At 40.6% G+C, this 27,100-nt stretch overlaps 1 protein-coding gene across 1 annotated transcript in view; it reads left to right on the top strand.

The window, feature by feature from the left end:
- The first annotated feature begins 218 nt into the window (after positions 1-218).
- Positions 219-27,100, top strand: part of LOC110908714 (ABC transporter C family member 8-like) — a 35,375-nt gene continuing 8,493 nt past the window's right edge. Inside the window, exons 1-7 of the mRNA XM_022153696.2 lie at positions 219-243; positions 459-1,828; positions 2,795-3,115; positions 14,945-15,031; positions 15,865-16,467; positions 16,942-17,106; positions 17,248-17,536. Coding sequence (XP_022009388.2) covers positions 219-243; positions 459-1,828; positions 2,795-3,115; positions 14,945-15,031; positions 15,865-16,467; positions 16,942-17,106; positions 17,248-17,536 — 2,860 coding nt within the window. The remainder of the gene's footprint in view (positions 244-458; positions 1,829-2,794; positions 3,116-14,944; positions 15,032-15,864; positions 16,468-16,941; positions 17,107-17,247; positions 17,537-27,100) is intronic.

Here is a 27,100-nt window from a genome sequence, read left to right as displayed (position 1 = left end):
TATAACGGAACCATCCATTTAAGTTGCATTCTTCTCCTAACAAACAATTAAAACATTGTACAACACAAAAAAGTTGAATCACTTCATGAACTTATGAGATATATAGATAACACTATTACTTGCTTAGTATATATATTTAAACTTTTTATCTAGTTGCTAAATAGTTGCAAGTATGGAAACCTGATGGTCCTCAATCAGAGGGTTCTTCAACCAAAATCATGGCTTCTCAGATAAGTTTGCATGGTACCTTTATCTTCCCTTGAATCTGACCACGTCTGTTTTCACCAAAAATTTTCTTAGATGATTATGATTTCGAATATTTAATTGCATCTGATTTATGATTCTATATCATATGCATGAAACCTTTTGATTCCTAAAACAAACATTTGAACACTAATACAGTGATTCTAATATGTTCTGATCCACAAGTTGATTACTAACTAATAAGCTATTTGCAGGGCGAGAACCTAGTTTCTTCAGCAAATTGGCTTTTTATTGGGTCAACACATTGCTTGCTAAAGGTTACAAAAAACCGTTGCTTCTTGAAGATATTCCATCTCTAGGATGCATAGACCAAGCCGCAGTTGCCCATGAAAAATTTACAAAAGCATGGGATTTGGCCAATTCGCTTCGAAATGGACAAACCTTAAGCAATGCTAACATGGTTCTTAAAACATTAACCAAGGTTTATTTCCATGAGATGGTCTTATCTGGATTTTGTGTCTTTCTTAGGACAATAGCGGTTGTGGCTAGCCCATTGTTACTCTATGCCTTTGTCAGCTACACAAACCATGAAAATAAAGATTTACATCAAGGGTTCTTTTTAGTCGGGTGTTTGATTGTAGTCAAGGTGACCGAGTCACTGAGTCACAGGCAATTTTACTTTATTGCGCGAAGAACTGGTATGAGAATGAGGTCAGCTTTAATGGTCAAAGTGTATGAAAAACAACTTAAACTTTCTAATTTAGGAAAGAAACGGCATTCTACCGGAGAAGTTGTGAATTACATAGCAGTTGATGCTTATAGAATGGTTGAATATCCTATGTGGTTTCATGTGGGCTGGTCTTCTATTATTCAGTTATTTCTAGGTATTGGTGTATTGTTTTCCATAGTTGGAATAGGTGCATTTCCAGGTTTAGTCCCTCTAATCATATGTGGACTTCTTAACGTACCATATGCAAAAGTTATTAAGAAGTGTCAATTAGAATTCATGATGGCTCAAGATAAGAGACTAAGATCCACTTCTGAGATCTTAAACAGTATGAAGGTTATAAAGTTACAATCCTGGGAACAAAAATTCAAAGAAATAGTTGAATCTTGTAGAGAACTTGAATTCAGATGGTTGTCTGAAGCTCAATTCAAGAAGGTTTATGGCACTATTTTGTATTGGTTATCGCCAACACTTGTTTCTTCAGCCATACTTATAGGGTGTGTATTTTTGGGAAGTGTCCCTTTAGATGCTGCCACTATTTTTACAGTTTTGGCTACTTTAAGAACTATGTCTGATCCCGTAAGGTTTTTGCCCGAGGCAATTTCTGCATTAATCCAAGTCAAAGTCTCGTTTGACCGGATCAATTCTTTCTTAGTTGATGATGAACTAAAGAATGATTTGTCGAAAAGAGGCCAAGAAAGGGAAAAATTAGATGACAGTGTTACAATAAAACATGGGAATTTTGCATGGGATCCTGAATCACCTATTCCAACACTTAGGGATATAAATCTTGAAGTAAAATGTGGGCAAAAAATTGCGGTGTGTGGGTCAATTGGTGCTGGAAAATCATCTGTGTTATATGCTATTCTTGGAGAAATATCCAAAACTTCAGGAACAGTAAGTCTATATATTGGTACTTGTATTATTTGGTAACCATTTTTTCTGTGCCACAAAGCCCTCATAATTTTTGCAACATTTAGAAAAAAAAAAAAAAAAAAAAACGCTTTTTCCTATTTCTAATTGGTCTAGAAAGACCATAAGCATTTCGAGAAGGATTTTTAACTTGTTTTGGTTTCTAGGGAGTCCGCGAGGAGTATGCTAGTCAAATGAGCAGACTCCTAATTTTTGTTGTTCCATATCAGCATATTGAAGAAGAGTTTGCTTCCCATGTGAATAATGTTTGGAGTCCAGTGCCCTGCATAGCGAACACCCCAAAAACCAAAACACTTCTAAAAAAACTCAGAAACACTTATCACTTTGTTAGAACACCTAGTAATAAATATATTTAGAAAAAAACCATTGAAAAAAATCTATTAGGGTTAGGTTATTAGACCTAAATACTGGATTTAGTATCCATAAGGTGAAGACAAGACACCTATGGGTATTTTTACCGTTCTATATGTTTAATTAGCCCAGCCTGGTAGATATATGCATGCGGAAGCAACACACACAATCAACAATAATACACAGAAAATAAACGAATATGAGAACACAAGGAATTACGTGGTTTGGTTTCCATGTGAAACCTACGTCCACGTGCGGTAACCAGGAATTTTATTGCTTTTTGCCTTTCATCCACTTGTGATGAGATATTAGAAGTACAAAGATCATTTAAATAGTGTTTACAACTAGGGTTAATAACTTGTTCCAAAAAAAAAGACTAAATGTCTTCAAATTAATTAGTCTACTCCAAAACAGTCTTCTTAACTAAACCGGGCCCAACTCAGATCAAGCCTCAACACATAACACCCACACGACCTTCTAATACCTTGTTTGGTAACCTTACAATGCAATTTCACCATTTAATAAATGTGTTCGTGTTTTGTAATTTATATTGTTCATTGCAAATATTTTTGTTTCCAGGTGGATGTTTTTGGATCAATTGCTTATGTTAGCCAAACATCTTGGATTCAGAGTGGTACAATTCAAGATAACATTTTGTATGGAAAGCCAATGGTTAGAGATAAGTATGAAAAAGCCATAAAAGCTTGTGCTTTGGATAAAGATATAATGGCTTTTGAACATGGAGATTTAACAGAAATTGGCCAAAGAGGGATTAACATGAGTGGTGGTCAAAAGCAAAGGATTCAACTTGCGCGAGCAGTATACAATGGTGCTGACATTTATCTTCTAGATGACCCTTTCAGTGCAGTAGATGCACACACTGCAACAAGTCTCTTTAATGTAAGACTTTACCTTCTTACAATGACATTTTGCAAATTATTAGGCTTCCTTCTCTATATTATTGTAATTTTATGTTTTTGTTTTAACGACGAATTAATCTTACCTCTATTGTACTTCACACTACTTATTCTAAATTACTTCCATTGCCGCGGGTTTGAAACTGTGACCTCTTCTCTAAGAGGCGGTAACTTCAGTATTATTGAGATTTAATAAAGCAGCAATAAAAAAAATATAACTATTCTTTGTGACCGAAAGTATTATTTCCTTCTCTATGTTATTGTGATTTTAGTATCATAACTACTTTTCCCACCAAAAGTGAAATGTACTTAAAAGATGTACTTCAAATATTCATATTATGCCTATTTCTTGGTCTTACAACCTATGTTAGAATCTCCCTTTGTCACTCTTTCTTCGAGTTTTTCTTAGCTTATACTTCAATATGTGTGTTTCCTATATTATTCTAAAGTTGATTTCATGACACTTTACACATTTAAAAGGATAGTACAATATTTTGAATGTGTTTCATACATGATACCAGGAAACGCTATTTGATTATCATTACCTGTAGGTCCCTGTTTCGCGGAGGATTACGAACCTAAACCTTGTTATACAAACCTACTAGCGAGTGCGGAATCCAAGCTAGCAAGCAAACCGAGTTAGTAGCAAGTAGAGAAACAAACACACAAGTTCACCGATTAACACAACTTGTATTAATGCAATGAGGGTTCGGTTACAAGCTCAATGTTTACAGAAGTGTTCTATAAACTCTCTAAGATGTGTGTGTGAGTTTGGACAGAATGCTCTCAAAGAATACTCTCTCTTTCTGTCTGTGTGTCTGTCTGCCGAAACTCAACACATGCATGGGTATATATACCCAGCTCAGCAGGTCTGGTCGAAGGATCCGAAAGATGGGCCGAAGGATCATCTTTCGGATACAATGCTTTCGAAGGATAAGCAGGGACCTCGAAGGATAGTCTTTCGAGGTCTATCGTTCGAAGCATATCTTTCGATGAGATCGAAGGATCCAAATTATCCTTCGATCTCTACATCATCCTTCGATCAGAACATCTCTCAACATACAATCTGTTGTCCAAGTCAAACCGGAGGATGGTTGACTTGGTCAACTTACAACACAAATCAGGACATCGTTACATAAGACCGAATACAGACAAAGTACAGACACAAGTGCACCAACAAACTCCCCCTTGGCTGTAGCTTTGTCGTTGATCTCTAAGCTTTGTCTTGTTCTTCTAAAAGTGTAGACTCGTCTTGAACTTCGACGGTCTTTGGTCTTCAGGTTTTCAAAACTCTGATGTCCTATCATGTCTTCAATGTCGGAGGATCTTCAAAGTCTTCACGTCTTGAAAGTAGAAAGTGTATCAACAAACTACCCGTATCATGTAGGAAGTGTGTTGACAAACTCCCCCTTAACATAAGCTCCCCCTTGAGTTATGCTCGTGAAAAGACTTTATCTTTATGAAGTGAGATCCTTGTGGTGTTGATGATGGCCAGCGGCAACTCGATCATCTTCATCTTTTGAGCGCCTTCTCGTCGTGTCTTCATTCCAAGGCTTGTCATCGACCATGTTCTCCTAGCCTTTAGAATCTGCACATGCAAGAAATCTAAACGCGTAATGAGAACAACTGCTTGGAATAGTATAAACAAATGACACACGAGTGACCATGTCAAAATCAAACACCGTCCGACAGTTTGAAAGTTTAATAAAATTTGTCAATTTTAGTTTTTAACTTTCAAAACATGCAAATTTCGACCGTTTATGAAGATTTAGTCAGTTTGGTTTTCAGTCAGGTTTCAGGTAACGAAGACTTGAGCTCCAACATCGTACGATCGAAAATAAAGCAGAAATAAAATCTTTTTGGCTTTTATAAAGTTTATATTAAAACAAGCCTAAAATCTTTTTGGTATTTTTGAAATTAAAAGACAACAATTTAAAATCCTTTGAGTGTTATCAAACGACATCACCGCTAATGTCGTGCTGATATGCACCAAACGACGAAACTGTTTAAAAGAAATAATAAAAGTTAAGCAGTAAATAAATATATACAAACATTCTTTTTGCGAGTTTCGAGGGTAAGAGAATCATATCAGTGTACGGTCATGCCAAAACACTCTTGTTGTTTAGTTAGTTAACATTAAGATAAGCATCCTATAACAATTATCGGTATTGTTGTCCACTTAAGCTCAACTTATCAGATGTAATCATGTTTAGAGGATACGTTAAGGTATGATTTATACTTACCGACCGGTGTTCATCCACATCACGACACATTCCCGTATCAAGGTATGCACGAGTGTTCATCTTACCGGTGAGTATACCGATTATCATCTGTTTGACCGTATAAAATTGTGAGATACTCACTTATTTTGTTTTGAAAACAAGTCCTATGTGATATAATCACTTATTGATGAGGAACTTGATTTTCGTATGCATGAGGGCACAGGTGCAAGTCCGTGAACAGGTCAGTACTTCCGTACAGCAGAGAGACGAACTTGACACCCGGATAAATGTGATATTTTATCACTTATTTGATATGGACATGTGATTGTTTATCACTTATTGAGGTCGAATGCAGTATGCAATATGTACACGTATGTATAGTATCATGGAAGATCTAGACTTGCGTTGTGAGCCTACCGATACATCTTATATAGAGCTGCTTATCGTTTTGCATTTTAAGGTTTAAAGAGGTTTGGATAGACCACTGATGTACTATCATTTTCTCTTTTGCTCGCCAGGAAACTCATTTTTGTTTTTCTATTGTTTTTGTGTTTTTGAATTTTTCGATGTTTTTGGATTTTCCGATTTTTGGATTTACTCCCCCTAAAATCAACAAACTAAGATAAATTTAAAAACACAAAGGTATTTACAAAAATGATTTTCCGATGTTGGTTTTACTCTTGCTTGACCTTAATGCCGTTTACCAATAATAAAAAGTCAAATCTTGATTTGTCAAAAGCTTTGGTAAATAAGTCGGCACGTTGGTCATCGGTGTGGACCTTAACAACATCGATTAGCCTTTTCTCAAAGCAATCACGTATGAAGTGATATTTGATTTCGATGTGTTTGGTCTTTGAATGCTGCACAGGATTTCTAGTGATATCTAAAGCAGCAGAATTATCAACGTAAATAGGAGTAGTTAGGAATTCAAAACCGTAGTCCCGCATTTGTTGTTGGATCCAAAGAACTTGGGAGCAACAACTTGAGGCAGCAATGTATTCAGCTTCGCATGTTGATGTAGCTACACACGTCTGCTTCTTGCACTGCCATGTGACTAGGCGATTTCCTAAAAACTGACATCCAGCCGTTGTGGACTTGCCGTCGATTTTACATCCGCCAAAATCAGAATCACTGAAGGCTACCAATTCAAAGTTATTATCCCTAGGGTACCACAGACCGGTGTCAGGGTACGCCTTCAAATAACGAAAAATCCTTTTAACAGCAGCAAGATGTGAGGCCTTCGGGTTAACTTGATATCTAGCAAGCAGGCACGTTGGGTACATTATGTCTGGCCTTGATGCTGTGAGGTACATGAGAGATCCGATCATGGCGCGATAGATAGAAGGGCTAACAGCTTCTCCCTTCAAGTCTGGAGTAATTCCGTGATTAGTTGGCAATGGGGTACCAATGGGCGTTGCATCAGACATCTGGAACCGGCTCAAGATGTCACCAACATATTTAGTCTGATGGATGAATATCCCAGACTCCGTTTGTTGTACTTGTAGGCCCAAGAAGAAGGTCATTTCCCCCATAGCACTCATCTCGAATTTATCCTGCATAATGCGCTCGAATTCCCTACACAAGACATCATTAGTAGAACCAAAAATAATGTCATCAACGTATACCTGTACCAGAAGAAGATCTCCATCTTGTTCCTTGATGAAAAGAGTACAGTCGATAAGACCTCTACGAAAACCGTTCTCCAGCAGATAGTGAGATAAGGTTGCATACCAAGCTCGTGGGGCTTGATGAAGACCATAAAGAGCTTTGTTGAGCAACCAAACCCGATCGGGATGAATAGGATCTTCAAAACCTGGAGGCTGTTCGACGTACACCTCTTCTTCAACCACACCATGTAAAAATGCACTTTTCACGTCCATCTGATAAACCTTGAATCCTTTGAAGGACGCATAGGCTAGAAAGATTCGAATTGCTTCGAGACGTGCCACTGGTGCATAGACTTCGTTGTAGTCGATCCCTTCAATCTGACGAAAACCTTGAACGACTAAACGAGCTTTGTTTCGGATAACAACTCCGCGGTCATCCTTTTTGCATTTGAAAACCCAACGGGTACCAATCTTCTTGTATCCAGCAGGTTTCTCTACTAGTTTCCAGACACCCAGCTTCTGGAATTGTTGCAGTTCTTCCTGCATTGCTTCAACCCAAGCATTATCTTTCAAGGCTTCTTTCCACGTTCTTGGTTCTTCTTGTGAGACATAACACGCGAAGGACCAGTCGTTTTGTTGCCCGGATTCTCGAATAGCTGCATACAAGCCTGCATTGTTGTTGTTTCGCAACATGTTTCTTGTTTGTACGCCACTTTGCACATTTCCAATGATGTTTTGTTGAGGATGGGTATTATGAATCCTTGTTTCTGGATTGTCTGGAACTGGAACATTTATACCCAGGTTGTTAAGATTAAGATCAACAACCAATTCAAGACCCGGAATTGACGAAGAGGATGATGCAGTAGTCTCAGCTGTTCTATGTGTTTCCACTGGAGGAGTACCCTCTGAAGTACCATGAACTGCTGTTGTAGGAGCTTCTTGATCTGCATCTAGAAATTCATCATCCTCTGAAGATTCGTTCAATTCGTTAGCATCATGAAAATCCTCATTGTTGAGAGTATTGTTGTTCACCGAAGAAGATGGTTCTTGATTAACAAGAATCGGACGAACCACCGGTGAATCTGTTGCATTGTTACTCTCGAAAAACATCCTAGCCGCAGCATTTTCTTCAACGGCTTCAACATGGATCGAATTGAAGAAGTCATCGTACTCAAACATCCAAGGTTGACCCGGATTTTTGACTGGCAAAGTGTGCCTTTGTACTCTGACCTCAGACCATTCCTCGACCCTTTTAGTCTCTAGATTCCAGACTCGTAAGTTGGGAGTGGCATACCCAAGAAAGTATCCATCAATTGCTCTTGCCCCAAACTTTCCATTAGGATCGATGATAGTGCATGGAGCTCCAAACGGTTCTAGATAAGACAAATCTGGTTTCCGTTTTTGAAGAAGCTCAAAGCAGGTCTTGTTGTGTCTTTTGACTGTAAGGACTCTGTTCAATGTGTAACATGCAGAGGCCACAGCTTCAGTCCAGAATGGAATGGGTAACTGTGACTCTACCAACATTGTCCTAGCAGTCTCGATCAATGTGCGGTTCTTACGTTCAGCGACACCATTCTGTTGGGGAGTATAAGCTGCACTAAACTCATGAAGAATACCTTTTGAAGTGCAGAACTCCGTCATGGAATGATTTTTAAATTCAGTACCATTGTCGCTACGTATCCGCCTAACCTTCAACTTATATAAATTCTCAATCTGAATGATCAAGTTTTTGATAATGCCGAAGGTTTCACTCTTGTGTGCCATGAACGCAACCCAAGAAAATCTTGAATAATCATCAGTAACCACGAGGCAGTATTGATCACCCCGAATACTCTTGTGCTTGACAGGACCGAACAAATCCATGTGCAAACGTTCAAGAGGAACTGCCACTGTGTTGATCTTCTTTGTAGGGTGCTTCTTCTTTGTTTGCTTTCCTTTCTGGCACGAAACACAGATGTCTTGAAGATGGAAATTTTTGAGGGGAACACCATTCACCAATTCATTTGAAACCAAATGATTCATTTTGCGTAAGTGAATGTGACCCATTCGTCTGTGCCAAGAGATAGTGTCTTTTTCTGTGGCTTTGGAAACGAAACAAGTTGCTTGTGCAGACGTAGTAATAGCCTGGCTCATGTCAAGGACGTACAAATCATTTATCCTTGGAGCCGATAAGAGAATCCATTCTTTTGGAATTTTGAAGCCGGGTTTCAGCACATAACATCCATTAGCATCAAAGTGTACTGAAAATTTCTTGTCACAAATTTGAGAAACACTAAGAAGATTGTGATCAAGTTGTTGCACAAAATTGATCTTGTCAAAGCTGACAATCCCGTTAGATATCATTCCTTCACCCGTTATGTATCCACCTTTATCTCCAGCAAAAGCAACATAACCTCCTCTAATAGATTTAACGTCGTAGAGAAGCTTCATGTCGCCTGTCATGTGCCTGGATGCCCCACTATCAACAATCCAATGACTACTGATAGTTCCTCCTGAAGCACCCTGCACATGAACTCAAATGAATTAGTTGGAGATGGGGACCCAAGCCATTGTGGTCTTGGGTCTTCCATTTTCATCAATGACAATAACTTCTTGTCTTTGATGGTTGGTGAATTGTGATGGTCCCCCTGATTCAACAACCGTTTTTGGTTTCCAAGTCTGTTTGGTTTCACCAGTGTTTTTCTTTAAAATTTTAACTTCTTGATGATTTGAAGTTTTAGAATTTTCTGGTTTTACAACAACAGATTGTTTATGAACCACATCGGTTTTAATCGCTTTTTCAATTTTCTTGACCTGTTGCCGTTTCTGTTTCTTTTCCCTTTCTTTTACAAGTCGGGGATCTTGTTTTGTGGAAACAGATGGCTTACGGTCAGTCTTACCACGGGGATCATCAACCTTTCCTTTCTGCTTATGAAGATATGGGCAGTTTCTAATAATGTGCCCAATGGTTCCACACTCAAAACATGATCTTCGTTCTACAAACCCCGAAGAATCATGTGATCGTCTAGCCGATGATGTTGAACTTTGTGAACCCGAGGTACTAGGTTTTGAACTACTTGGTTCATTTCTTTTCTCGACAAAAGCTTTCTTGACAAAATCTAAGTTAGATTGATTTTCAAACTTTTCAATTTTGTCTGTTCCCGTCGATTTCACAAAGTTAACATTTTTCTTCTTCTTTTGGTTCGGCTTCTTGTTAGCTTGAGCCGGTGTTTTACCTTTGGGTTTGGTGTGATTTTGCTGTGTTGGTACTGTTGGCAGTTTCTTGTTACCAAATTGCTTTCGAATTTCAGCTTTTGGAATAGGAGGACACTGTGTAACTGTAACTTTAGGTCCTGCCTTTCCCAAGAACTTACTCGTCGAATTCTCAAAGACTTTGCAGATTAAGGATTGATTAACATTCTTAATGGGAAAATCTTTGTCTGAGTAAATTTTATCATCACCAACTAGAGTGTACAGCAAATTCACACTCTCCGACTTCTTCTCAGACGAGGACTCAGTTGCAACAGTCTTAGCGGGTTTGACAGGGGGATCACATAGAATGTGATTCTCAAGAGGTATGTCCTCATTTTTGACTACCGCATCAGACTTTGCTGGGACAGTATCATCAGATTCATCATCAGACGAATCAGCATCCTCAATCACAACTGGAGGATCTTGATTCTGTTCAGCACTCACAAATGTATCTGCTGACACATCTGAATCTGAGGATACTTCCTTTTGGTATCCAAGTCCTGCAGCAAACTCCTTAACATCTAGAGGCACAGAAGGTTCAAAGAAAACTCTGTCCTCTTCATCAGGCATGGCGTCATAATTATGTCTCACTGGTGGTGGACACTTCTTGTACCCTATGCATGTGACATCTCTCTTTTCCTTCTGAACGTCAATGATGTGATCTAACACATAGCTAGAACTCAAATAACTGTCTAGCTTGAGTTGGATCGCATCACTTTCGGTTTTCACACAAGCCATCTCTTTTTGCATACTCTCAAGGCGAGATATATACAAATTAATATCAGTTTGTTTTCTTGAAACCATTTTAGTCAGTTCAGTTTTATCCTTCTTTAACGTTTCAATTACTGACTTAAATTCTTTTTCATGGTTTTCATAAAACATGTTGGCTTCTGTGCATTTAGAGAGGTCCACAGTCAATTTCTGATTGTGGAGAAAGGTCACATCATATTTTTCTTGCAAAGCGTCATGCTTACTTTGCAAGTCACTCAGATTCTCATTCACAGTAGTATGTTTGTCTTGCAAGTCAAACAAACTAGCTTGTAAAGCATCATGTTTGCCTTGCAACTCAGACATACTTTTCTCCATTTCAGCACATCTAGCATGCATCCTAGCACATTCATCACAATTAACAGCAGTGGGTTCATCGACACATACCTGACTTGATGAACCGTCGACATTAGCCATAAAGGCTGAATGGAGAGAAGACGAAGTATAAGCAGCTTGATCCACCAGAATAGATCTTCTTTGAGTTTCTGCTGCAGCTTCCTCCAAGAGTTCATCAATATCTGCATCGATAGCTGCATTCGATGTCTCACCCACATGATCATCACCAGAATTGGATGATTCTTCATCAACACTTCTGCTGTACCCAGAAGAGTCTTCATCTTCAGACGATTCACCACCACTGGCAGAAGATTCTCCACCACTGGTGTGAACTAGCTCCTTCACAATCTGAGCAAAACATGCTGTTCCATCTGGAGCATCACCACCCAACTGGATTGACCAGTCACAACCTTCATCTACCTGAACCGCAAGTGCCCGGTTGGTTTGGTTGTTGACGGGTACCATGGTACGATCATTGTTTCTGTTCTGCCGATTGCCTTGGTTTCTGAAGGGATTTTGATTTCCGTGCTGGGCTGGCTTTGTACATTCCCGTTTAAAGTGACCCCGTTCACCACAGTTGAAGCATTTAACGGCCTGCTTATCGAACCCATACTTGGTATCTCGCTTACTTTCCAAGCTGGTTCTTCCAGTACTCTCCATCCAATCCTTTGCTCTTCTCACAGCACTCGCAAAGGCCCACTTGATGTCCATCAAGTCCATCTCCTCTTTATCAATCTGCCTGTAATCTTCTTGTGTCAGATTAATGTTGCCAATCTGACCTTCTATCAACCCACAGTACGCGCTCACTACAGTGTTAAGCAGCTCCATGTGTTCCTTAGCCACTTCTACACTGATTTTAGAGAAGCTTGACGTGTCGAGCTGTACTGTACTTGACTTTGATTGTTGACCAGCAGATGATGTTCCTCCATAACATGCACGTTGTTGTTGTTGAGCAGGAGGAGGTGGAGGTGGTTGGATTGGATTTCCATACATGTCTGTGGTGGGAGGTGGCTTAACAGGAACTTGTATTGGATTGCCAAAACAATCTGTGCTTGTGACAAACGCTGTTTGAAGTGGAGCATGTGAACCGGTTCTTGCAGACGAAGAATTGGAAGTTCCACAGTACATTTCTGGATTCTGTGGCAATGGAACTCTCTTCGCCTTCAATGTTTCCTCCTGATCCTTGTTTTCCAACAGTTGAACGAATTCGTTGATATTAGTGGTCCTCAACACCCCGTTGTACTTCAGGATTTCCAAGAAACTACTCCATTGAGGAGGCAAAGCATCAGCAAACTTCTTCACAACTTCAGCTTGAGTTGTCACTACACTGTAATTATCCAATTCCGTAAGCAGATGATAAAATCGGCTTGTCATATCTCCCAAGGACTCCTTATCCATACAAGTGAAGCCTTCGAATTCTTTCTTGAGAAGATCATGACGCATTTGACGTGTTGCTGCATTTCCCACTCCTCTGTTTTTCAATCCATCCCATAACTTCTTTGTTGTCTTGAAGCTGACAAACTGATGGTAGATATCCTTGCTCAACGCCTGAGTGAGAATGGCGTATGCCTTCTTTTCCAGATCATAGGTTTTCTTTTTATCTTCTGGAAGATCAGCAAACGTAGTAGAATCTGAAGCAGCAACCTCTATGGCTTGATCGAAATCTGTGGTGAAACGTATCCACAGTTCCGTATTTTGACCAAGAACATATGTTTTAAATCTCTCAACCCATCCTGGATATTCATTCAAATGCATCAACTTTGGAGGTCGATTCAAACTTCCTGATTCACTTTCGCTTAGTAGAATACTTTGAATGCTCGGAGTTTGATTCGATACCAAAGCCCATTGATTTCCCTGAGAAGATGTCGATACCGGCGACTCGGCCCATAAAGGAGATGACCTGGTATTCGTGTATTTTCCATCGTCTGAAGCCGATGTACCCCACCATGAAGGAGTGACATTTGATCTTGTATATTCACCATTGTCTGGAGCCGGAGTTCCCCACCAACTCGGATTCATGATAGATAAGCAAAATAAATGCTAAGTAAGAAAGATCCGAAAGATACACAACCGAAAGATCCTGGTCGAAAGATCTGAAATCACAGAAAATTGTTAACAATAAACAGATCACAATCGAAAGATATAATCTTGTTCGAAGGATCAACAGTACTCGAAGGATTACTGTTGACTCTCGAACAATGATCTCGAAAGACTCAAGAACACGAAGGATTCCCCTTTTGAAAGATCCTTATCTTTCGTGTTAAATCCCTATCTTTCGGACACTTATCTTTCGAATAGCTAACTTCCGAAGGATCACACTTGTTCGAATGATCAACAGTGTTCGAAGGATCACTGTTGACTTTCGAGCACTGGCTTCGAAAGACTCAAAATCTCGAAAGATTCACACTTGAAAGGTCCTTATCTTTCGAGATAAAACAACTATCTTTCGAAAAGATTCCCTGATCGAAAGATATATTTCGAACTTCGAGGGACGGGTCGAAGGATATAAATCTTTCGAGCCCTTCTTGATCGAAAGATATCGAAGGATGATCTTTCGATGTCGAAAGATATCTTTCGATATGTTCTGACACACTGACACAAAGTGATGGGTTGGTGAAAAGGTGACAGGTTGGTAAGGTCAACTTTCGGCAAAAGGTATGGTCAGACGTACTTTCCCACCAACTTTGAAAATTTTGCCAAAAATGAAATCCTTATCTTCAACACCAGTCACCGGAATGTTAACCGGAGACTTAACCGGAAAATACAAAATCACTTAAAACAATTTTTCAAGTTACCCAACCCCACTTAAAACACTCCCGGTTAGTTTAGACACGTTTTTACTCAAAGAAAAAGCAAGAAAACAAGTAAAAACAGGTGCAAAACCAAGTGTTTCAACACACCACAACTTGTAAAAACCCGGTTTTAAACAAGGTAAAGAGCGAGGCTCTGATACCACTTGTAGGTCCCTGTTTCGCGGAGGATTACGAACCTAAACCTTGTTATACAAACCTACTAGCGAGTGCGGAATCCAAGCTAGCAAGCAAACCGAGTTAGTAGCAAGTAGAGAAACAAACACACAAGTTCACCGATTAACACAACTTGTATTAATGCAATGAGGGTTCGGTTACAAGCTCAATGTTTACAGAAGTGTTCTATAAACTCTCTAAGATGTGTGTGTGAGTTTGGACAGAATGCTCTCAAAGAATACTCTCTCTTTCTGTCTGTGTGTCTGTCTGCCGAAACTCAACACATGCATGGGTATATATACCCAGCTCAGCAGGTCTGGTCGAAGGATCCGAAAGATGGGCCGAAGGATCATCTTTCGGATACAATGCTTTCGAAGGATAAGCAGGGACCTCGAAGGATAGTCTTTCGAGGTCTATCGTTCGAAGCATATCTTTCGATGAGATCGAAGGATCCAAATTATCCTTCGATCTCTACATCATCCTTCGATCAGAACATCTCTCAACATACAATCTGTTGTCCAAGTCAAACCGGAGGATGGTTGACTTGGTCAACTTACAACACAAATCAGGACATCGTTACATAAGACCGAATACAGACAAAGTACAGACACAAGTGCACCAACATTACCCTTACAATACCTGCACAAACACTCAACATTCATTTGTATATATTTTGTTTCAGGATTGTGTTATGACTTGTCTTAAGGGTAAAACCGTCATTCTTGTCACTCATCAAGTGGAATTTCTCTCATCTGTTGACAAGATTCTGGTAATCAGGATTAAACATAATATTTATTATAGATATTAAATTGGATAGATTTTACATGTGTCCTAAATTTTCTAACATCATATATATCATTCTAAATTTCATAATAAAGTATCTACCCTGAACATCAAGAACTTTACTTATATCTATTTGACATAAAAAAAATAACATCAATTACTCCCAAGGGTATATTTTAATGAATGAACAGATACAAAAAAAAAAAAAAAAACAATATTATTAGACCCCCCGTAGTGGGCCGGTTTTTTTTTAAATTTCAAAAATAACGCCCAAAAACGCCCCCCCCCCCCCCCCCGTTACATAGGGCGTTGTTTGGCTTTTTTTTTGAAAAAAAAGTGAATCAGCGTTTTATTAACAATGCTCAACCAAACGAATTGCATGAGGATGAGATGTTGACTGGCCAATGGTAGTGGTCCAACTGGTAGTTTCATTTTTTCTAACCTCCTCTCTATAAAAAAAATAATTGTTTAATGATTGGAAGGGGCGTTATTGGGCATTATGCCCACTACGCCACTTTTGCAATAACCCCCAATAATGCCCCATACTGACTGGACTGCCACGTGTCGCAAAACGCCCTATGATGGGGGCATTATTGAGCTAAACCACTACACATGGTCTTAGTTTGGTTCATCACACCTAGCCTCTTAATTAATGTGTTTTCTCTTTCATTTAATACAACATTGAAACTTTTAATATGTGATGATATTTTTGGACCTAGAAGGATATATAAGATATTTAAAACCTTTAGAACGTTTTATGTGAAATATATGGTTATTTAATCAATTTAACCTGTTGTATATCTTGATTCTACTATAAAGGTTATGCAAGATGGTCAGGTTACACAAACAGGAAACTATGAGGATCTCCTAATGGAAGGGACAGCCTTTGAGAAGCTTGTGAATGCTCATAAAGATTCTATTACTAACTTAGATACTTCATCTTCTGAAAGTAAAAGTAAAAGCAAACTCCATAACAGAGATAATAAAAATTGGCAAAGTGAAAAGAACAGCAAGGAAAATATATTGACAAAGGGTTTAGGAGTACAATTGACTGAAGAAGAAGAAAAGGAGACAGGGAATGTTGGATGGAAGACATTCTTAGATTATGTTATCATCTCAGAAGGATCATGGTTTTTGACTTTAAGTGTCATGAGTCATGTTGGTTTTGTTGCTCTCCAGGCAGCAGCAAGTTATTGGCTAGCGTTTGGTATCCAAATCCCTAAAATCACTAAGGTCATGTTGATTTGTGTTTACACTTTGGTTTCAACCACAAGCATGCTTTTTGTGTCTCTGAGATCACTTTTTGCTACCCTTTTGGGATTAAAAGCATCTAAGGCATTTTTCCACAAGTTCACAGATTCGGTTTTCAGTGCTCCCATGGTCTTCTTTGACTCTACTCCAGTTGGACGAATTCTAACAAGGGTAAGAGTTCATTACCTCCCTGTACTATTGATTTGGAAATATGTAAAAGGAGAAGGGTATGTCATATGTGTGAGTAGTAAAGATGTCAATTAATCCTAATTGGTTCACATGTGAAAACGGAAGTAAAAAAAGGAGTTTCATAAATGAAGGTTTAAAAGGGATATTATTTTAAAGGGATAATTATCCAAGGTGTTGAGGATATTATTTAGTAATTAGTTAGAATAATTGTTAGTATTTAGTTCATTATTTGAGTCAAGGAAAGTATTTGTTAATCTTCCTAGTTTTTAGGAGTTTGAGTTACAATCAATAGGGTCTTTTGTAATTGGTTTTATTAATAAGATAAACAAAAGAGCCGTGGCTGAGTTTTGTCATAAATCTGGCTGTGTTGTCTTGCCTGATCCAAATGATTTCCAACATGTAGAAACACAAAAACCCGATACAACATGTTTGGTGACTAATCTTTTATTCATGCAGGTCTCATCTGATTTGAGTGTGATTGATTTTGACATACCCTTTTCGTTTGCCTTTGCGTTTAGTGCTGGTATTGATTTACTTGCCACAATTGGTATTATGGCTTCAGTGACTTGGCAAGTTCTGATTGTAGCCATCTTTGCCATCGTGGCTTCAAAATATGTGCAGGTGAATCCTTTTTATCCTTTAATACAATGTTTAAGTCTAGTTCATGTTACAAAGTGAGAGTACTGAACCAATACTGTTGTTCGATTTGTAATGTTGCACAATGCGGGCAACCTAAAATCTTTTTTTTTTTCTAAACTTCAGGGATATTATCAGCCTACTGCAAGGGAGCTAATGAGAATCAATGGGACCACAAAAGCACCCCTTGTGAATTATGCATCTGAAACATCACTTGGAGTTGCAACAATAAGAGCATTTAAAATGCAAGATAGGTTTTTTGAGGATTTCCTAAAGTTGGTGGATAGTGATGCAAGTACTTTGATTTTCTCAAATGCAACTTTAGAATGGTTGATTTTGAGAACAGAAGCGTTCTCAAACCTAACCCTAATCACAGCTGCGTTTCTCTTGGTTTACACTCGAAAAGGCTCTTCAGGTATGTTTGTCGGATCTAGAGGTGGCACCGGTTGGTCCAATTCTTTTTAAGTATGTTAAATGTGATTACAAACTAAGTTACTAACTACTTTCTTTATAATATAACTAAATTTACAAACATATATTTGATGTAACCAACTTCTAATATATTATGCATGGAAATGTATCAAACCTTGCAACTTTTTCGGGGTTGTTGGCCCCAAAATGGATCTTGATCTCTAGAACGTGATAAACAAACTTGAACAACAATAACTTGAATGTAATAACCGAATGTATATATCGAATTGAGAGTATGTAGTGTACAAATGAAAACAAATGATCCCTATTTATAGTTTTCAATGGGTACGAGTGAATAGACGTGTCTCTTCGTGAATAGACGTGTCCCTTGAATATGTGAATGAGAATGATCGTGAAGGGGTACGTTGATTTGTAGCCACAAACTTGAACCGGTGCCACCCTTTCTTTTTTCCTTTGGCCGATCGGTGTGTGGTGTAGGAGAGACACATCCCTTCGATTTTAGGAGGGTAGTTACAATGTTTCCTTTTGACAACTTCACACCTTGTACTTTGTAACCGCCAAGTAACCGCCATCTAAATAACTATTAACTATATACACAATAACCCTTGTACTTAAGGATGTGTAGAGATTAAGGATTTCATTCACCCCCCTAATCTTGAACATCCTTGAGTTGTAGATCTTGAACTCCGGATAGTTTTATCTTCTCGAATCTTCTCGGTATTTAACACTTCACATGGATCTTTTAATCTCGAACTTTGCTTCTCGCGAACTTGCTTCTCACTAACCATGTTCTTCACGAACCTTGCTTCACACGAATACTTTGCTTCACACTTGCCTTGACCGCACTTGATTTGTATCACACGAATCTTTTCTTGTGTAGTTGTCTCAACACGAACTTCTCCCGGTCTTGATTGACTTGCCCACTATCATATCACATGACTTGCATCCATCTCGCATAGATTTTGATAAACTGACTCACTCAGATCTCTCTTGTGGTTGTATCACACAACAATTTTTTCTGCCCCAGTCACAGGATACTTGTTTCCTTCATGCGCGCGCCTTCTTTTGGTCTATCACAGATTTAATCTCGTCATCACGGTTGTCTCTCACAACGGGTTCTTCATCTTGATTGCTTCCCTCACGGATTCTTCGCTTTGATCCGATCCACTCACTGGACTGTTTTGTTATACCTTTCACAGGTTATCTCCGCATCACACGGTTCTTCCCCTTGATCGTATCACACGACCAAGTTTCACGTTTCTATTTCTCTTCAGCGTCTAGGCACATCAGAAGTGCCGGTTCATCATCATCTTGTTCTATTTCGACCAATAGTGTCTCACTTTCTTTGGTTTTCTTGGTTGGGCATTCATAGGCATAGTGCCCAAGTTTCTCACATCTGTAGCAAGTGATTTTCGACTTATGTCTCTTAGTCGGTGTCTCTTGCTTGCTATCATCACTTTGTGGTTTGTCGGTTCCTTCCGACTCGTAAGAGGTGTATCCTTCACCCCTACGTTGATAATTTCCTCTCCCTCGGCCTCGTGACGGACGGAATCTCCCTCGTCCATGATTTCCAACATGTTGTCCATGACCCGCATACAGGAGTTCTTCTAAATTGTTCACAAGGCTTTCCTTTTTCTTCAACTTTAACCTTTCTTCATACGTTTTTAATCTTCCGACCGCTTCTTCTAGCGTCATAGTTTCTAGATAGGAGTATTGTTCCATGGAGGCAACGATTTGAGTAAACTTATCCGGTACGCCATTTAGGAGTTTGCGTACTAGACTCGGTTGACTCAATGTCGTTCCTACTTCAGTTGCCCGGGTAACGATACTATTAATCTTTACGGTAAACGAATCAATAGTGTCGTCATCCTTCATTTGCAACAATTCAAATTCTGACAATAGCGTGTGCATACGCGCCTTTTGTACCCGATCAACACCAACGTGTCTAACCTTTAGATTATCCCAAATCTCTTTTGCAGTTTTACAACTTGCAACTTGCAATACAACGTCTTCTGGTATTGCTTGAAACAGATATGCAATTGCAGACTTATCTTTCTTAGAGTCTACCGTTGCATTTTTTGCTGGTTCAATCGTTTCCCACAAACCATTCGCTTCAAGAATCGTCTTGATACGAATAGCCCAAACCGTATAGTTTGTTGGTTTCAGAATCGGACACTGAAACTGGGAAAGAGAACTTCCTTCCTTCTGTATTATTATCGGATTTTCTCCGGATGTTCCTGACATGACTTCTTGCCGAACAATCTTCACTTCTAATAAAACTTTCTCTTGGTTTCAATAGATCTTAACAACCCCGATTACCCGAATCGTGTAGAAATCAAACAACCGAAATCAAACTAATTCGCACTAAAACCCCGGAATCAAAACGAACCCTAGATTCCTAACCCTTTGGTTCAACCGATTATACTAGAACCGAAACTAAAAATTCTGAAATGAAACCTTTGCGAATTAAAACGAAACTGAAACCTGATCGCGAATTCCCTGCGATGCCTTGCGATTCCCACGCTTAGAGCCTGATGCTTTGATACCAATTGTTGGCCCCAAAATGGATCTTGATCTCTAGAACGTGATAAACAAACTTGAACAACAATAACTTGAATGTAATTACCGAATGTATATATCGAATTGAGAGTATGTAGTGTACAAATGAAAACAAATGATCCCTGTTTATAGTTTTCAATGGGTACGAGTGAATAGACGTGTCTCTTCGTGAATAGACGTGTGTCACACCCCAACCGATGGCGGAATCATCGGGGCGCGGCACTGAGCGAAACAGATTGTCCAGAAGTTTCCACAACAACTATCATACAAATTCAGTTTAAATGATACGTCCCATACCGTATCCCAAATAAATAACAAGTTATCATAGAAAGCAACTAAACAATTAACATTGTTCCGACAACTCAGATTTAATTATTACAAACCAAATAAAATATTGTTTGATATTTCTAAGACCCCTATTTGTGGACCCCTCTGGCTACAATGCCGGTGGCAAGATCTACAGACAACTATCGCCCCGGATCAGGTTCGTGGACAAGGGCCATGGGTTGTGGGCTCCTAGAAGCTTATTATTGCCTCGCTTTCCTAGCAAGCTAACACCTTAAACACCTGTCACATACGTTGAAATAAAGTCAATACATAAAATGTAAAGGTGAGCACACAAGTTTGATATAGCATATAGAGTTCGAATAGTTTACGCATAACCAGGCACGTACACAGAGGAAAACGATGCATGTAAATTATCAACATGGGACCATCGGTACCAACGACTGCAGGTTTACTGTCCGAGACAGTTCGCAATACATGATTACCACCGTAATCCATGCAAGTAATTGTCCTTAGCAACCCCCGTGTGAACGGGTGCTGAGTCCAAACTATAGTACTATGTTGCTAAAGCAGGTAGATAGCACTCCACGTGTAAACATAATAAACAGCAATCATTTAGTCAAGTAGCACATGCGGATAGGTTAGCGTTCAAATAGTTTGTGTTTGATTGTGATTTTGATAGATAACGTATGTAACACCCAAAAGTGCTAAAAGCAAAAAGGGATCGAGTATACTCACAGTGGTTTGGTATGGATTGAAGGGAGCACTGAGAGAAGTTAGCCTGAATAGTTCGATAGTATAACGATGAGTAACGCAGAAAAGGTAACGAGTGATAATGGATCGATTGGGCCGTTCGATCGGACAGCTGGTTCGATCGGACGGGCTGCTCGTCCGGTTTGAAAGTCCGTTTGAACACTCCCATTCGATCGGCCGGCTGGCTCGATCGGCTGGTCCTTTCAAGTGGATTGTTTCTTCCTTTAATGAAAAGGATGTGTTTGTGTATGATGGTTTGAACTTTTGAAGTTTTTGCAGCATTACCTTTCAAGTCGGTCGATCGAACGGACTGTTCGTTCGGTTAACCCACCCGATTTGTTTGCAATTTCCGCGTTTTAAATTTGGCAATGTGCCACTCGAACGGATGGCATGCTCGATCGGGTGACATTCCAATGTTTCGAAAAGTTAAGTGTTGAAGTATAGTATTTCATGATTCGAGCAGTAATGTTACAAGTCTAGTGGTAGGTTCGATCGAACATCACCTCGTCAATACTACACTTTGTGAGTTTGTGGGCCCAGGTGCTAGTCGATCGGCTGCCCGGTCGATCGGCTGGTGTAGTCCGCTCGGTTGGGCTGTCCGATCGGACAGCCTAACCGTTCGGCCAGCATTTCTGACCTGGTTAGCCAATCTTCTAACACTTGGTTATTCCCGTTAACTTGGTGTGATCTCGAGGTAGTTTGATAACGAGTTGAACCACAAAGCTGAAATCCTTACTTAGTTCACTGACTCGGGCAGGAATCGCCCAAGTCCGGCTAGAGAACGGTTTGGGACTTTAGCTTAACGTTTAACCCGAAATAGGTAAACCTCATAGGTAGAATCCGAACCTTGAACCATGTGTTTGTTTAGAATGATTTGTAAGTCGGTTCAAGCTTCGTTTTCACCGGTTGAGTGTAAAAGAGTTGAAAGATTGATGAAAATCCATCTTCCAATCCTTTTCCACCGTGAAATGTTAAGATCTTTGGTAGATTTTAAGTTGTCTATGTGGAAATCGGTTAGATCTAAGCTAATCATGGTGGAATGATGTCAAAACTTGATGTTCTTGAAGAACACCATGATGACATCACCCAAGAACACTTAGATCTTAGTGATTTCACGGTTAGAATTTAAGTTTTGAAAGATAGAAAGGTGTAGAATCAATAGGTGAACAAAATCGTACAAGATTTAGAGTGAAAAACTTACCGGATTGAGAGAAATCTGAGAAATAGTGAAGAGAAGGAGCTGGTCGGTCAGAGCTTTCCAAAAGTAGAAAGAATGACAATGACTGCCCTATTTATAGGCTTCCAAAAGAGGAAAGGCCCAACCGATCGGCCAGGATTCCTGACCGAATGGGCTGCTCGATCGAACAGCATGTTCGATCGGCTAGCCTGTTCGATCGGAAGTCCTGTTCGATCAGGATTGTTCCTTTTTGAGATTTTCGCGATGATTTTTGGTATTTCGATTTCGATGGACGATAATTTGAGTATGATAGAATTTCCTATTCAAATTACTTTTAGTCCCAACTACTATATCTAACATAGAAGCATCCTTACAACATAATTCAAGTTCGGTTTCGATTGAGTTTGATTATCCTTTGAGTCTCGATTTGATTTGATTGATTCACCACACCACACAACGTAAAATAACATGCACAAGTAACACGTAAGGCACACACACACGTATAAAAGTACTAAAATTCCCACACTTGCGTTCGATGATTGATTCGATTAGCTTGATTATTGATTGATTAACTTTATTGCATTGTTACTTCCCATTATTCACAGTCGGTCGTCGATTCGCGGCTAAATTATCGATCGATTACTTTGCTTATACAACACTTACTCAACATAATACGAAAATCAAAATGAAACTAAATAAAATAATTTTAAATTATCTTTAATTCCCATAACAGTCAACACTTGACTTTGACTTTGACTTTTGGAAAACACGGGGTGTTACAGCCTCCCCTCCTTTCGGGAATTTCGTCCCGAAATTAGGCTGAGAGCCGTACATCGCCGTGTGATTTTACCAATTTGACGCTTCAGATCTATCTGAATAACTGCGGGTACTTGGCCTTCATGTCGCTTTTGAGTTCCCAAGTGAACTCCGCGCCTCGTTTGCCTTCCCATCGGACTTTCACGATCGGAATGCGAGAGCGTCTGAGTTGCTTGGTCTGGCGATCCATGATTTCGACTGGCTTTTCCACGAAGTGTAACGTCTCGTTGACCTGAAGATCGTCAAGCGGTATGATCGCATCGTGGTCAGCTAAGCACTTCCGAAGGTTTGATACATGGAAGGTCGGGTGGACATTGCTGAGTTCCTCCGGTAAATCGAGTCTGTAGGCAACTTTTCCGATTCTTTCCAGAATCCTAAAAGCTCCAACATATCGCGGCGCGAGTTTCCCTTTCTTGCCAAATCGGACTACACCCTTCCAAGGTGATACCTTTAGGAGTACGTAGTCACCGACTTCGAATTCAAGGGGCTTGCGTCGATTATCGGCGTAACTCTTTTGTATTTCCCGGGCTTTTACCAAGTTTTCCCTGATCTGGTGGATCTTGTCGGTCGTTTCTTGTAGAATCTCGGGACCGGTTAATTGGGAATGACCGATCTCGTGCCATACAATAGGCGAACGACATCTCCTACCATACAAGGCTTCGAAGGGTGCCATCTGGATGCTGGAATGGTAGCTATTGTTGTACGAAAATTCGACCAATGGCAGGTGTTTGCTCCAACTACCGCCAAAATCGATAACACACGCACGGAGCATGTCTTCAAGAGTACGGATCGTTCTTTCAGTCTGTCCGTCGATTTGTGGATGGAATGCGGTACTCAAATTCAGCGTCGTACCAAGAGCCGCTTGAAGTGTTTCCCACAATCTCGAAGTAAACCGAGCGTCACGATCAGAGATGATGTCTCGAGGCGTACCATGATTCTTAATGATCTCGTCGGTGTAGATTTGGGCTAGTTTGGCCACCTTATAGTCTTCTCGTATTGGCAGAAAGTGGGCTGATTTGGTTAGACGGTCGACTATAACCCAAATGCTGTCGTGACCTGATGGCGTGGTCGGAAGCTTAGTTATGAAATCCATAGCTATGCTCTCCCACTTCCATACGGTATCGGCGGTTGTTCGAGTAAGCCGGAAGGTCTTTGATGTTCAGCCTTGACTCTTGCACAAGTTAAGCAGCTACCAACGTATAGAGCGATATCTCGTTTCATCCCAGGCCACCAGTACTTGTAGCGTAGGTCGTGGTACATCTTGTCTGCACCGGGATGAATGGAGTATCGGGATTTGTGGGCTTCATTCATGATAACTTTTCGCAATCTGTCCTCCTCGGAACCCAGATTCGGTCTAGATAGTAGAATATCCCATTGGCTTTGCTTACGAGATGAGCTCCATCGTGATAGATTCTTTCTCTCTTCAACGTACGCTCGTTGAAGCAAGCATGTTGTGCTTCACGGATGAGAGCTTCGAGGTTATACTGCGCTTAGATGTTTCGAACACCTAGCACATAATTCTTCCTGCTGAGTGCGTCAGTAACTACATTCGCTTTGCCTGTGTGATAACGAATCTCGCAGTCGTAATCGTTGAGGAGTTCTACCCATCGGCGTTGACGCAAATTGAGTTCTCTCTGATTAAAGATATGTTGTAAGCTCTTGTGATCGGTGAAGATCGTACACTTTGTACCGTACAGGTAGTGTCGCCAAATCTTTAACGCAAAGACAACTGCGCCTAGCTCGAGGTCATGGGTTGTATAGTTCTTCTCATGGATCTTGAGCTGTCGAGAAGCGTAGGCTATAACCTTGTCTCGTTGCATGAGAACACAGCCAAGACCAAGGTTCGAAGCATCACAATAGACAACGAAGTCATTGCTTCCGTCGGGCAGTGTAAGAATCGGTGCATGGCACAGCATGTGTTTGAGGGTTTGGAAGGCAGTCTCTTGTGCGGTTCCCCACACGAAAGGCTTGTCCTTATGAGTAAGGGAGGTAAGCGGTACAACAATCTTAGAGAATCCTTCGATGAACTGTCGGTAGTAACCTGCTAATCCGAGAAAAGAGCGAACTTCTGACGGGTTCTTAGGCGTAATCCAACCTTTAACTGCCTCGATCTTCGCGGGATCAACGTGTATACCCTGACTATTCACAATATGACCCAGAAATTGAACCTCCTCCAGCCAGAATTCACACTTGGAGAACTTGGCGTAGAGTTGATTCCCCTGAAGTAACTCGAGAACCAACCGCAAATGCTGCGCATGTTCGGCCCTCGACCTGGAATAGATCAAGACATCGTCGATAAACACGATGACGAAACGGTCTAGGAAGGGTTTACATACGCGATTCATTAGATCCATGAAAACCGCGGGTGCGTTTGTCAAACCAAAAGGCATAACAACGAATTCGTAATGGCCATATCGGGTTCGAAAAGCGGTTTTGGGTATGTCTCCCTCTTGAATCCGCAACTGATGATAACCTGAGCGTAGATCGATCTTTGAGAAGCATTGAGCACCTTGTAACTGGTCAAACAAGTCGTCGATTCTGGGCAAGGGGTATCGGTTTTTGATGGTTAGCTTATTCAATTCCCGATAGTCGATGCACATCCGGAACGACCCATCCTTCTTTTTAACGAAAAGGACTGGCGCGCCCCAAGGAGAAGTGCTCGGGCGAATAAAGCCTTTTTCGAGTAGTTCTTGGAGTTGGTTCGAAAGTTCTCGCATCTCGGAGGGATCGAGTCGGTAAGGGGCTTTGGCAACAGGGTTAGCTCCAGGAATAAGGTCGATTCAAAAGTCGATATCACGACTTGGAGGTAATCCAGGAAGATCATCAGGGAACACCTGAGGAAACTCTCGGACAACTGGGACGTCTTTGACTTCAACTTTCTTTTTCTTGTCCTCCTCCGCTACAACAATATTGGCCAAGAAGGCTCGATATTCCTTGCGGAGATATTTGCTGGCTTGAAGACATGACATGAGCTTGAGACCTTTCGTAGCAGTTTCACCATACACACATAGAATATCACCACTAGCTAACACAAATCGAATCATTTTATCGAAGCACACAACTTCAGCATGGTTTTCGCGAAGAAAGTCCATGCCTACTATGACATCGAAAATTCCGAGCTGCATCGGAATGAGGTTGATAGGGAAAATATGATTGTTGAGCTCAAGAGTACAATCACGGAGCACAGAATTTACAGCGATGGTTCTTCCAGTAGCGACTTCAACTTCGAATGACGACGAAAGATAAGAGCGCTTACGACTAAGAAGCTTCTCGAATTCAAATGACACAAAGCAGTTATCGGCTCCAGTATCAAACAAACATGATGCATATATACCATTCACAAGGAACGTACCATTGACCACGTTGTTGTCAGCTTGAGCCTAACGTGCATTGATGTTGAAGGTTCTGGCGTGAGCTGCTTGCTGTTGTTGTTGAGGCTGCTGTTGTTGTTGCTGGGGCTGTTGGGCTTCTTGCTTGACTACCCTGTTCGGGCACCGGTTTGCAAAGTGGTTAGGGTCACCACATGCAAAGCAGGTCCGAACATTTGCTGCTGGGACCTGAGCGGCTTGCTGGACTTGTGGAGCAGGGAGTAGAGCCTGATTAACAGCGGCTTGAGCTTGGGCTTGACGGGGACCATAGCGACAACTCGCAGTGAAATGCCCGTAGAGGTTGCAGTGAGCGCAGAATCGGCAAGCCACACCCACTGGGTGGTGATAAGAACACGTTGGGCAAAGTGGATGGGGGCCGGTGTACGCACGCTTAGCTGGCGGCGCATTGATCACTGGAGCGGTGCGCTGTGGTTGCTGCTGTTGCGCTGGCACGGACTGAAGAGGAGCAGCATTGGTTGCGGCAGCGCAACTCTTGTTCTTCTTCCTCCTTCTTGAAGACTTGGAGGCTTGAGCAGTGGTGTTGTCGGTTGATGCGGTGGTAACTTGATGCAGAGACTTGGCTTGCTTA

The sequence above is a fragment of the Helianthus annuus genome, chromosome 2, assembly GCF_002127325.2.
Source record: "Helianthus annuus cultivar XRQ/B chromosome 2, HanXRQr2.0-SUNRISE, whole genome shotgun sequence".
Lineage (NCBI taxonomy): Eukaryota > Viridiplantae > Streptophyta > Magnoliopsida > Asterales > Asteraceae > Helianthus > Helianthus annuus.
The sequence above is the reverse complement of the archived record's forward strand: the minus strand, read 5'-3'. Positions and strand labels throughout refer to the sequence as shown.